At 42.0% G+C, this 12776-nt stretch overlaps 2 protein-coding genes across 4 annotated transcripts; both read right to left on the reverse strand.

Moving 5' to 3' along the window:
- Positions 1-396: 396 nt before the first annotated feature.
- LOC124666607 (PITH domain-containing protein 1-like) lies at positions 397-4701 on the reverse strand. Of its 3 annotated transcripts, none has more exons than XM_047203946.1 (10): positions 4381-4701; positions 4151-4231; positions 3234-3283; positions 2319-2396; positions 2179-2236; positions 2047-2096; positions 1460-1568; positions 1318-1379; positions 727-786; positions 397-619 (listed from the first exon to the last, which is right to left on the reverse strand). In XM_047203946.1, exons 1-9 carry the CDS (start codon positions 4462-4464, stop codon positions 744-746), a joined length of 615 nt encoding a protein of 204 aa, XP_047059902.1. In that variant the 5' UTR covers positions 4465-4701; the 3' UTR covers positions 397-619; positions 727-743. The 3 variants fall into 3 exon arrangements, with proteins under 3 accessions (XP_047059902.1, XP_047059901.1, XP_047059900.1); XM_047203945.1 differs by having other exon boundaries at positions 397-623; XM_047203944.1 differs by having other exon boundaries at positions 397-786; positions 4381-4700.
- Positions 4702-4900: 199 nt separating this feature from the next.
- Positions 4901-12450, reverse strand: LOC124660476 (zinc protease PQQL-like). Its single transcript, XM_047198291.1, has 21 exons — positions 12209-12450; positions 11840-12086; positions 11621-11746; positions 11309-11446; positions 11082-11219; positions 10736-10993; positions 10305-10442; positions 9978-10047; positions 9583-9796; positions 9317-9422; positions 7465-7698; positions 7218-7382; positions 6977-7126; positions 6808-6899; positions 6588-6669; positions 6420-6503; positions 6214-6330; positions 6033-6143; positions 5862-5942; positions 5509-5703; positions 4901-5425 (listed from the first exon to the last, which is right to left on the reverse strand). Exons 1-21 carry the CDS (start codon positions 12448-12450, stop codon positions 5348-5350), a joined length of 3066 nt encoding a protein of 1021 aa, XP_047054247.1. The 3' UTR covers positions 4901-5347.
- Positions 12451-12776: the final 326 nt, after the last annotated feature.

A 12776-nucleotide genomic window follows, 5' to 3' on the forward strand; every position in this document is an offset into this window, starting at 1 on the left:
CCTAGCACCCTGGCCACACTCCCTTGGTTCATGTGGCCCTCCCGGGATAGTGAGCCCACTAGCGATCTCTTCGGAACCTTCTAGAAACCCTCCGAAACAATACCGGTGAATTTCCGAACTTTTCTAAAACCCTAAAAAATAACTTTTCTTATATGAATCTTCAAACCATTCCAAACCTCCAAACCTCCTCGTGATGCCCCCGATCCCATCAAGATTCTAAACAAAACTCGGTCTTCACCATAATCTGTTTCTCATTACTACCATAATCCATTGTAGGGAATACACGCATATTTTTAGTTTGTCCAGCTTACCTTCAACTTCAATGGCATATTCTGGGAGCCACGTAGGCTGGTAACCCCAACACACAGCATTATACAAGAAGAAACAACCAACAACTGGAGATCGACAGGTGGAGATTACTCGAATCATACATATCAATAACTCTGATGACACCATCATCGAGCCACTGACCACAAGTACACTGGTATTATACTCAAGAGGCAACGCTACAAGTGACTCCAGAGACAAACCTACAAGTGGTAACAGCAGGACTGTTTATTAATACAGAACTTAACAGACGTCACAGTTCCTCCAGTCGGGAGCAGCACCAGACTTGGATCTGCCTAGGCATGGCATTACAGAGAACGGGATAATTGATAGCCGCCCAAACAGAAACATTATAAGATTCTTTGTGCGCTTTTTGCTCCAGATGCTGTCGTATCGCACCTGACATGTCCACGTGACTACTCAACATGTGAGAAACCACCTCCAGTCTCAGATTTTGTTCTGCACGGGAAAGAACGAGGGTGTTAGGTTGCCCTCAGGTACAAGAAACAGAAGCTAAAACATTAACATGAAACGACAGCGATGTGTGGAACTAATCAACTGCATGGGGAAACTTGTATCTTCTGTACATTTCCTAAACAATACCATATGTATTGGTAAAACGTAAAACTCAACCAAGTTAACATGCTAAGTTAGAAGAGAGGAACCACCAAATGTGGCACAGGAAGATGCAACGGTTCATTTGTCACTCAAGCAACATATGACAAAATAGGTTACTCCTATTTCTTGAAACGGCGGGCACGTAAATTCTTATTATCATGATCTACCTATGATCAAAACCTTTTGCATTCAGTAAAAAATAAAAAAGGGGGCAAGTGAAAAGAACATCTTAAGCACTGCAGAGGAACTACTGAAGTGAAGCATACTGAAGCAATATAACATTTTCCTTATATAGTGTAACTACATTCAGCTCTAATTCAGAAATGATGCATAACAATAACAAGGAGTGGCTCAATAGTTAGGAAAGCTTACTTGTGATCAGAAGGATTGGGCATTACTTCATACACAATTGTGGCCACGACATCCCTTTTGTTCTGCAATAGGTGGCATGGCGTGGATCAGTCACATATCAGCATTCAATGTGATTCCAGACCACGCAAGCAAACATCCATACCTGAGTGGCTTCACCACGCAACCCTATGTAATATATCTTAGTTGTATCGCCACCAAAGTTATCAGGGAAATGCAGTGTTAGGTTGGCCACACCTTGGAACCTTGAATATCTGACAACCGAAAAATCACGAAATACGCAGAAAAACAAGGTAAGGAACGCTAACAAGGAAGAACACAAGTTACTCTGAGCAGAGTCAAAACATAACTTACAAACATAACAGTTACAAGGAATTTAGCGAACAGCAAGAAAAAAAACTATTGCTGAAATGAAATAACTAACTAGCAAACTAAGTACTGCTGATTTATACAGCACTGACGCATGGATCTATTGAGTTCAGCCTATTGAGCAGCAGAGACGTACAAAAGTAGGTCAAATTTCTCAGTACTATTGCAAACATCGTCACATGAACGTTCTCAGGCCCAACACATCATCCTTGGATTGGATGATTGTATTCTCCAGCTTATACATGAGTTAAAAGGTAATTTATCTAGTGGAGCATGTCATCTAAATAAAGTTAAGATTTATAAAAGGCTTACTTTTGAGGCTAAAAGTCAGTATAACTGAACAGTGTAGGCACAAGCAAATACCTTGTTTGGTACTCAAGAACTCCCCGCAAATTCTCTGCCAGCTCCCATTCCTAGCACAAGCAATACATCTCAAGTTAGAGCCGGAGTTTATTGTCGTGGTATGACAAGAAAAGAAACTAATTAAAATCGCACCTGCACGGGCTGCATGTTTTGAGCATCAGAAAAGTCAATACCTTCTCTATTGATAAACCTGTAAGATATCAATGCGCTCTTATTAGGATGAGTCGAGAAAAAGAAAAGCAAAAAAGAAAAGCGAAAATCCTAAAATTTACGCTCTCATTCTTGAAGGGCTTGTCCCGTCAGCACCACCGACAACAGCAATGCTCTTGATCTTAACATCTGATGTAAATCTACAAGTAAACAGGTAAGTATTAGGATAAGAATACAAGCAAAAACGAAAAGAAGAAAACATGTTCCTTAACATCTGATATATCACAGTATTTCAGTATAAGGCAGCATGAACACAATGTATGCATATTGATCATGAGTAGTGCACAATAGAATGCAGTCAAATTGCTGTTTGTATTACAAGAATAACTTTATGGAAGGGGACACATGTTGTGTACTAGCCTATGATGTCCATTTCACATATTGCCCACTACCTTGAGGAGGTTATTAATGCATAACTAACATAAGGGCCCTAATTCCATTCCGACTCTTCAGGATACTTCAAATAGCTGATGCAAAGGCTAGGAAAAAAAAGATATAATTCAATGACTAAAAAGTGCACTACTGTCATCAGACAAATTATTACTGAATGATTGCTCGGTATTGAACCTAATAAAATTGTATATTTGATATCGCCGGAGAGAAGGAGTGAATAAATTGATTAGTACAACGTTCACAAAAAATTAAGCACAGCCACATCGCCCAATGATCAAAACTGAAAAACGACAACAAATGTTTTAACTTACAAAGTCCATCCTGATTTATGCACCCTAAACATTATCGCACGTATATTGACTTATCTAACCAAGACACCACATATTTATGTACCCTAAACACTATAGCAGTCAATCCTACATAGAAGGCATATAAAAAATGTTCAACATGTGATTAAGGTCTGTTTCTGTGTTTTTAAAATTTACACCAAAGGAAGCACATATAGTAGTATGAATATAAGAAGAGAAGGGAACAGGTACAGCCGCATATATATATCTAGTTACAAAGTGATGTGAGCTACTTACGGGATGAAAACAAGCAACTCAGGGTCACCCTCATTACTCTCCAGAAAACCCTGGTGCAGCAAGGATGCCAATATAAGTGAAGGTGACAGGTATAGGAGAAACTCAAGTAATGGCATATGTGCTGAAAACTGATTCATTTTGTAAATTGTAATGAACGCTGTAAACTGCAGCATCAGGATTTCATCTTGGTTCTAGGTACCTTACAGGATTAAGTGGTGGAGAATGAAAGCATAACTAATACAGTAGCTAACATCTCATGCAGAGTAGTGGGGAATCTTTATACGATACGATAAAAGGTACTAAGACATGCACTTCAAAACGTCTGCATACGCAAACCTGTTAGCCTACTGTGTTCCCGCATGCTATTGTGGAAGTGTCAATATGATCATCTTTTCTATTATATAGTATGTCTTATGTGGCTACTCTGAAAGCTTTACAGACATCTTGTTAAGTTATAACTTGAGTCCTTGGCAGACTAACCATGTCAGCAATGGTATAATTGGATTTGCATGAAATAATTTGCCATACCAAGAATGACCTTGTATGGGCAAGATCTGCAAGATAAACTACTAGTACCTAGTAGCCAGTAATAATACAATATAAGAGGCCCATTCGTTCTAATCTAATATCAAAAGAGACGAGGATCATCGATCCACAGCGGGGCCCATCAGTGGATGGTGAAACAAAATGACTGGGAATGACAGGTAATATAGAAATGCCTGACCCGTGGCATATTTGGCTTGAAACAAGCAGCAAGAACAGGGGCATGGTGTCCAGTGGTTACTAAACTACTAGTAGTACTAGATTGCAATCGGAAGTCCCGCTATTGATGTCTCTAAGGGGAACCACCAGGCGTGCCTAAATCAACGCGACATCGACGCTGTTGGTAAATACATATGATAGGGATACGGACATACCCCAGAAGTCTCGAGGCGCTGCTCCCACGGCTTGAAGACCGATTTGACGCTCCCAGCCACAGATTCGTTCAGAGCCACCACCTGTATGCCGTGGAACAAGGGGGGAAATAACCGTAAGTACAGTAAATGCAACAAAAAGGACAAGCCCTAATCGATCGCTGAAGAGATGGTAGCCCAATCTGATTACTGAGACAGGAGAGGGAGATGGAGGGGGGATTGGGAGGAAAAACCTTGGGGATGTCGACGTGGTTGTAGAGCGACCAATCTGCGGCGCAGTTGTGAGACTCGCACTCGTGGTCGTGCAGGCACGCCATGCTCGCCCTCTTCCTCGCTCGCCGCGAATGCAGTAGTGGTGTTCTTGTTTGGTTTACTCTTCCTCTGCCGCCTTCTGGTCGGCGGCCTGCCTCTTGTAATACTTCTAGGGCAAAGGCTTTCCCTGTGGAGCAAGAGTCTTTTCTCGGCGTCGTGCAGAGAAATCCAGAGACTCGGGATTCTTCTTCCCTCTCCTTGCAGCAGGGCTTTTTCTTTCCTTTTCTTTTTCTCTGCGGGGATGCCAAATCACCACTATGGTCGGTGTTTGGTGGGGCCGGTAGGCCGTACGCCAATCTATCATGTTTATCCAAATCGTGTCCAGGGGGAAGGGACAATCGCAATGAGGCTTTCTCATCAAAAAATAAATCCGCATTCCATATTCGACTTACGCATATGATCGTTCTGTACAAACTACTAGGGCTGTCAACAGATGGAGCAAAAATGTGCAATCCACATTTATTCCTATTCAAGCCAGTAATCGGGTACCAAGTCACGAGACAAAAGTGCAAAATGAGGAGTCAGACATAAGAATGGTAGAGTACATCTATTAGTCCTGACGTCATCCTGGGTATAAAAGAAACAAATGCAAAAGATCTCGCTGACAAAACTGGATATCTGGTGTCCGCAGTCTACCTTGCGTGCCTAATTTCAATCTGGAGAATCAACTTTGTGGGCGGCTGTTACAGGCACGCATGCGGCAATATAAATGATGTTACAAACTTACACGCGAGGAACGAATCTATTCTACCAATTGCTGTATATCTTCTTCCATGACGACCAAGAATCACCGCACCCGCCAACAGGTTGGTTGATGGTCAGGTGGTATGGTAACAAAATCCTTCTACCAACTGGATCTTAACTAAACATGCTGGAATGTGCCGTGCGCTACGATCTCAGTGCGCCTCGTGAGTATCTCCATAAACTGGCTGCTAAGACCAGTGTGGCGGCCATGCCAGCCAAAATCTGCACAGGTAGATGAATTTTCAAATACTGACATGGTCACTAGGTGAAGAGTTTACCTGAAACAATGGCACTGAATATCTAACCTTGGCATCTCTGCTAAATCCACCAGAACCCCAACTCACAACCGATATCAACGAATTCCAGCGAGATGGCTTTGGCATAAGAATTACTACGGTGTACTGTTTTTTACAAGGGAAAGATATGACCCTTTGCAAGGCCATTTGCATCGACTCTGGTTTTAAAGCCTCTCTAACTTTTAGACGTCCCTCATTTTGGACCTGCAGAGAGGGGAAAATGGTCAAGTACGCAACACTTTTAGACTGGAAAAAAAGGAAGACGTGATACATCAAAAAAGCATATATGCCTCTGATGATAATATGGTCTGCAAGCCAACAAACAAAAGGAGAAAGAAGAATTCGATGACATAAGACACTACCTTGAAGGTGGATCCAACATCTCCAGAATAAATTCTTGATTGGTAGCTCCGCAGAATTCTATCCAACCAATAGTAATTTTCCTACAATATGTCAAAATAATATGATCATCCGTAAATATTCAAGTGCCAAACTATACCACCACTAATTGAATAATGAAAATGGACTAAAACCTGCAATCCATTTTCATGCGCTCTTTGTTCAATTTCTAGGATAGCTGATACATCTTCTTCAGAAGGGCCTTCTGTCTGTAGATATGATATCTCTTCCAGAACAAATTCAGCCTGAAGAAATTGTGGGTGTGTCAAAACTGAAGCTGCTTATAACCTTAACCAGGAAGTCAATAAATCGTACCAGTTTAGATGGCATGTCCGGATCACATGAGAAATTCACGCTTATGTCTCCACGAACATCTCCGCTTCTGGATGGTTTGTTGCCGCCTAAGAAGACACCTACATTAACTGAGTAGACCTGCGAAACAAGAATAATATATTCACTAAACACCAAGTTGAAACGACTTATCAAATCCAGATTATGTTTGGGTGCCCAGGATATTTTACCTGCCCATATTTGAAGCGAAGTACTTGCATGATTTTTGTTTCGAGAAGTTTACTCAGAAATCCCACGTAGTGAATATCCTCCGTCTTCACGTGTAGCAGAATACATGTTTAGCTTTTGCAACAAACTATTATAATTACTACTCGTATATTATTTCAAGGTATGCGTACCATCATTGTGCTCTTCAAAACCACCGGAAATCCTAGTTGGACAAAGCACTGAGCTTCAACCATAGGGCTGCGGACAACCTCTCTGCAAGAAATGAACACACTTCAGGGTAAGATTACTAGTGTTTAGAAGGCAGATTTAGAAAAGGAAAGAAACTGGGTGGTTGCAACACCCTGCATCCGTGAAAAAGTTGATTATTGCAAGAAAAGAACATCAGCAAACCTAATTATGGTTTCAGGAAACTTGAAGGGCAATCCCTTTAGATCCTCACGACTAAGTCGCTCAACTGTATCCCCTACCTTAGGTATCCCACCCTGCAAAACAACGGTCCACCAGCATTACAAGGCATCGTTCTTTGCTTTGTAACAGTCAAAGAGAGGAACAAACATACCAGGTACTGCAAAATCAGTGGAATTGAGATGGCTGGGTCGATGTTTCCAACTACTACAACAGTAAAAGCTGATGGATCCTTGAAACAATTGTTGAAATATTCGCATGCTCTGATTGGATTCACTTTCTTCAGATCACTTATTCTTATTGGCTGCATAATGAATCTCTAGTAAATTTTAAGCAATAATAAGAAAGCATTGGGAACTTATCATTTTATCAATATCCAGTCTGTTAAGGTGTACCTTAAAGAAGTATGAGTTCCCGTAATTTATTTCCCTTGCACGATTTGCATATGCAGTGTAAGGATCTCTTTCCTGAGCATAGATAGCTTCCTCTGCCATTTGCATCACTATTTTTACTTCTTCGTCCCTTGGCTCCACCTTTGTTGTAAATAGTTGGTAGACAAGCTATATTTCAGAAGGCAGTCAAGCATAAGCACAGGTCCACTTTTCACAGTTACAAATGATATGGTCGCTATGTATAACAAACCTGCAAACCAGTCTCAAGATCTGAAGGTGAACAATCGCCAGAAAATGATCTCATGTACGCCCCAACTTTTGTACCAACTTCAGCTCTCTTGCCAGCAAGCATGTCCATCAAGACAGAAGGTCTGTATCCAAAAATACCAATTTCTCCTGCTATTGTCGAGCCCATTGAGCATGAAGTATATTCATCTTCAGATAATTCAGACAAACCACCATACGCAAATCCAGTAAAAACAACCTTCAAATAGTTCAACATACAAACAAAAAGATGCTCTTGTCACAAAGTAACCAAAGGTAAATGATAACTGTACATAAACAATCGAGAGAATTCCTTATTTGGCCTTGGCTGAAATTTGCCTTCCTTTTTTGGCCCTGGTAAATATTTTCTTCCTTTCATGACCCACAAAGTTTGGTTGGTTTCTTATTTGGCCCTCTAGTACAATTTAAGCACTAAGATGACCATTTTGCCCCTGCCGTAATATGTTAGCAAATTTTTGAGTTTCACAAAAATCTAAAATTTATTCCAGAAATACATGTATATGATTGGGATGTACGTGCAATGTTTCGGGCACAAACACGTTTTATTTTAGGCTGTGAAAAAAACAAAAATCTGACATTATATAGGCGTATAGTGTACGTACGTATAGTCTGTCAGAAATTTGTCTTTTTTGTATCTTTCCAAATACAATGTATTTTAGGCTAAAATTTCTGGCGTGCCTGCGGATTGTCTGTATGTTTGTGCCTATTTAATATCAAAAAATTTGAAGTTGTGGAAATACAAAAAAATTGAAGTAATTTCTGGAATAAATTTGAGATTTTCCGGAATAAATTGCAGCAGGGGCAAAATGGTGCGTTGGTGCCAGCCACAGTGGGGGTTACTTTTTTTTAACAAACCAACTAGTATATCACAGCTTTTTTAGTGCAATTTTGTCACATATTGTTGCAGGGGAAAAATGGTCTTCTTAGTGCTTAAATTGTACTAGAGGGCCAAATAAGGAACCAACCAAACTTTATGGGTCATGAAAGGAAGAAAAATTTGCCAGGGCCAAAAAAAGGAAGGCAAACTTCAGACAGGGCCAAATAAAGAATTCTCTCTAAACAATCTGTGGTTGAAACTTCCAATTAACACGATCAATTAATTAACTTTGGAATCCACAGTTGGTTCATAACAATATGCAACAAGATACACACCGAAGAGTTAAAGTGGCAATCCAGATGCAGTTTACTTTAATTAAGGCACAACGATTGGATTGAGATTGAAAAACAAATGTCACTACTTTCTTACTTTGTTTCTACTGCAGTACCATTCTAAAAAATATATGCATCACGCCTCTGGAGTTCATGCGCTTGCCTGGTAATTGACAATAATTCATCTACTTATTTTCTCCAAAGGTATACTGAATGCTGACTAATTACTTATAGACCTTCTATATATGACATGGCATTAATATCATCTATTATGTATCAAAACATGAAACAGCGAACATACTAAGTGTCATACTGTCTCTACTGGCAAGACAACACCACCTCAAAACATCCCAGGACAGAAATTTATCCTTGTATTCCTCATAATAATCCTATAATACGTAGATGTTAGACCCCATCTCTATTCAATCTACGAGTATCTTGTATGTGGTCTAACCTAGCAAACTTGGGAAAAAAACTGATATGAAGAGGTATGCAAATATTTATGGTAAATTTGGAAAGTAATGTTTTCTTCAAAAGGAGGGGGGGAACTGATGGAGAAAAGGTTAACAAAAAGTTCAGATATGTGCATATTAAGGACTTCCATCAACAAAATTATGGTAGAAAGGCCTGGATGTGGCCAAAGGTATTAGCTCCAGGATACTACTAACCTGATCATCAAGAAAGTCGGTGCACTTATAGCAAACCCGCATCCCATTAGATAGTACCATCTCAGTAGCACCTATGCCTGGGTGCTCCACTTTATCAAGGATATTTCTGTGAATTTTTGTGGACAGTAAGAATGTGCAAAGTACAAAAATGCTCATACGGGCAGAAAACTATAACCAAAATTATTTCAAATAGTCCATTAAAAAAGATGGTTTATCCTAAGCAAAATGTCAACTCCATTAACAAGGAAATGATTGTGAAGTAATACCCTGGCTCTGGACTTTGGCTAACAATTTCTTCAGGGATCTGCTCTTCATCCCAGGGAGGAATAGTCTTGTTTTCTTCCAGAGTGTTAACTTTCAATACAACCGCTTTCAGATCCTCTAAAGAAGCATGAGCTCGGGGCTCAACAATCTTGATAACACAGCTACTGATTGTTGAAAAGTTTTCTGCAAACTTAACCACTTCCGCAGAAGAAATGTCTGGTTGAAAGTAAACAAAGAGGTATTGGCAATTAAAAACCATGGTCACAACTCTCATAGATAATATAAATATGCTAATCTAAATTGCGAAGAAACGGATTATTTTAAAGCAAACTAAAATGACATATGAAGAATTGTATGCATGAGCTCTTACACTAAGGTAGCAGGCAATTGTACTTACAAGGAAGAAGAGTCTTTTGCAACTGTGCTTCATATTCAATCCCGACAACAGGCTCCTCACGAAGAAAATGCTGCAATGAACAATGCAGATGGCATATGTATGCTTAGAAAATTGTGGATGATGGACATTAATTGACTCAATTGATATACTAAACGGAAAAATACAGGAGCAAAGATATTAAGAACTACATTAAGATCTGAAGACTAAATTCATAGAGCACATGACATTTGGCTGAACCTAGTTAAAAAAATAGGATGCCTAGCATGCAACAAAATAAATTCTACAAACATAAACTGGAGTAGTGTTAAGAGATAGAATTGTGAGAACCTGCAGAAACTCATCCCGCAAGTTGGTGGACTGCATTTGATCACGCTCCAAATATGCAGACTCAATCTCCGACATCATTAAAGAGCGCACAATGGATATCTCACGTTCAGAAAACCCATGAAGCCGTGCCCTAGCAACCTTAAGAAAACATATTGTTGAAGAGATCACTTTGAAGTCAATTTTTTCCATCTCAAGATTGGGAACTAAATGTAATTCTCTATGTTAATAAATTATTTTTGGTGTGCCAATGATTGGCCTTGCAAGGAGCATACATTCATATAAATCAAGTAATGGTGGTATTTTTTTTTCCTGTAACTGGCTCACAGGAACTTGCCTTGATATTCTGTTATATCTACTCAGTTGATTGATGGTGTCATAGCAAGAAATCGATCTACTTATCTTCACACAGAGAAAATGTTCTATAAAAGTACCTCAAGTAACATAGACTCAAGAGCCTCCACGGTGCCGCTTTCGCGGCAACTGGATGTCATAATATATGCCTTCACTGGACGGACAAGAGCATCTGCGGCTGAAGAGCAAGAGAAGTATGGAGGATCCCTTCTACGAGATAGTTTGAAGAGCCTCTGATTCAGAGCACAATGAAACATGGATTCTGCCAATGAATCTCTGTAATCCTTCACTGTTTTGATTTCACCAGCAGGCATCTTGCAGCTAATAACAACGGCTGACTGATTTTGGTACAACAAAACAGATAAATGTGTGTTATTAGAAACACTCACATTCGCTTGCAAAATAAATCAAGACTATAGTACTGACCCCTGCAGCTTCGGATTCGACAAAGCATGAAAACCGAGGTTCAATATGTGATGGAACTGGAAAGTCCGGTATAACTGGTGGAGGGCAAGGAGCTGGGGCTTTCTGGCCAAAATGTTCCTTTATCAACTCAACGACAGCCTGCATTAAGTCAAGAATTATTACACGCAAAAGTAGGGTAAATATATGGATAAATTGACGATTTTATAGAAGTGTGCTTCATGACAGACCTGTGTATCTGGGAAGTCTCCCACAGCAAAGACAGCCATGTTGCTTAGATTGTACCACTTATGGTAAAACTGCCTAACCGTCTCATGCGTAACAGTCCGTATCACCTTCTCCAAACCTATCGGCAAGCGTTCTGCATACTGAACCAAAGGACATTAACAGGCCATGTCTTTTAAATATAACTGCAGCTCCAAATGCAACACCATCGGATCACATTAGGAATAAGTTGATGAAACGGCTCTACTGTGCAGCACATGGATATGATGGAATAAGGTGATCATATTTTCGTATATGCCAGGACAGAGAGTAATTACCTTGGAACCCTGAAACAACAATGTCCAGTGGGAGTCCTGCATCCGCCCAGTGGCATTGCGCCCACCCCTGTACTCCTCCAGCACAGCGCCTCTTTCTTTATCCAGGTCCTCGGCCGAAATCCGAATCTTCTCGGCACCATTTACGAGCATCAGTATCTGATTTTCAAGCTACCTGCTACTAATAAAAGGCAATAGGCAACAATAGAAGGCCATTCTCACCTCGGAGCTGAACTCGGCGAGCACGGAGATGGCCTGGGAGAGCAGGCCGGGCTTGTCGACAGGCACGAGCAGTTCGTAGATGGTTTCGTCGGATGAGGTGAGCGCGTTCTGGCAGGCGCCGAACTCGGCCCCGATGCTCTCGAGGAACTTGACGATGTCGTGGTTGGTGTAGCGCGACGTGGCGCTGAAGGCGAGGTGCTCGACGATGTGCGCCACCCCGCGCTCGTCCTCCTCTTCCACCACCGACCTGAGTTTGCCAACCCATCAAGCACATAGTAGAAACACGCCCCAAATCAAACAGCAGAAAACAGAGCTAGGGAGCGAAGGGAACGAGGCGGAGCAGCTTAAGGAGAGGGAGTGAGTACTGACCCGACCTTGACGGCGAGGGAGAGGGCCGCGCGCATGCGGGGCTTGGGGTTGGAGCGGACGTAGTAGGTGAGGCCGTTGGGGAGGCGGCCGTAGGCGACGCCGACGGGCTCGGCGGGGAGGGCCTCCTCCATGGCCACGTTCACCAGCTTGAGCGACCGGAAGCCGACCCCGCGCCGCAGCCCCCGCCCTGCCACCGCGCCGCCACCGGCCGGCGCCTCCGACGCCGGCGGAAGCAGATCCATGGCTGCTGCTGCTGCTGCTGCGCCTGCGCGGGCGAGAGATGGAGGGAGGGGTCGGATGTGACGGGTACGTCGGGGTCGGGATGTGAGAATTGAGATACGTGACGAACCGGCCGCGCGGTGACGTCGGATCACGTGGTGCGGTACACGGAGCCCAGATACAGTAACGGATTTGCTTGGGCTGTGAACCAATTGTAAAGGAGACGCCATGGTGGGCTTCCCTAGGGCCTAGGCCCTGGGCCGGCGCAGCAGCCCCTACTGCGCTCTGTCTTCTCCGTTCCTCATCCACTCCACTGGTACACTCCCCCGGTGTTCAGTGCTCAACCTCC

This window comes from Lolium rigidum, chromosome 6, assembly GCF_022539505.1.
Source record: "Lolium rigidum isolate FL_2022 chromosome 6, APGP_CSIRO_Lrig_0.1, whole genome shotgun sequence".
Classification (NCBI taxonomy): domain Eukaryota; kingdom Viridiplantae; phylum Streptophyta; class Magnoliopsida; order Poales; family Poaceae; genus Lolium; species Lolium rigidum.

Coding starts and splice junctions, on each gene's coding strand:
- LOC124666607 (XM_047203946.1), bottom strand. CDS start 4,464: ATGGCGTGCCTGCACGACCACGAGTGCGAGTCTCACAACTGCGCCGCA. Junction 2,397..3,233: donor GAGTTGCTTGTTTTCATCCC/GTAAGTAGCTCA, acceptor GTTTACTTGTAG/ATTTACATCAGATGTTAAGA. Junction 1,569..2,046: donor GTTCTTGAGTACCAAACAAG/GTATTTGCTTGT, acceptor TTCGGTTGTCAG/ATATTCAAGGTTCCAAGGTG.
- LOC124660476 (XM_047198291.1), bottom strand. CDS start 12,450: ATGGATCTGCTTCCGCCGGCGTCGGAGGCGCCGGCCGGTGGCGGCGCG. Junction 7,699..9,316: donor CCGACTTTCTTGATGATCAG/GTTAGTAGTATC, acceptor AACTATTTGAAG/GTTGTTTTTACTGGATTTGC. Junction 6,504..6,587: donor TTTTGAAGAGCACAATGATG/GTACGCATACCT, acceptor CTACACGTGAAG/ACGGAGGATATTCACTACGT.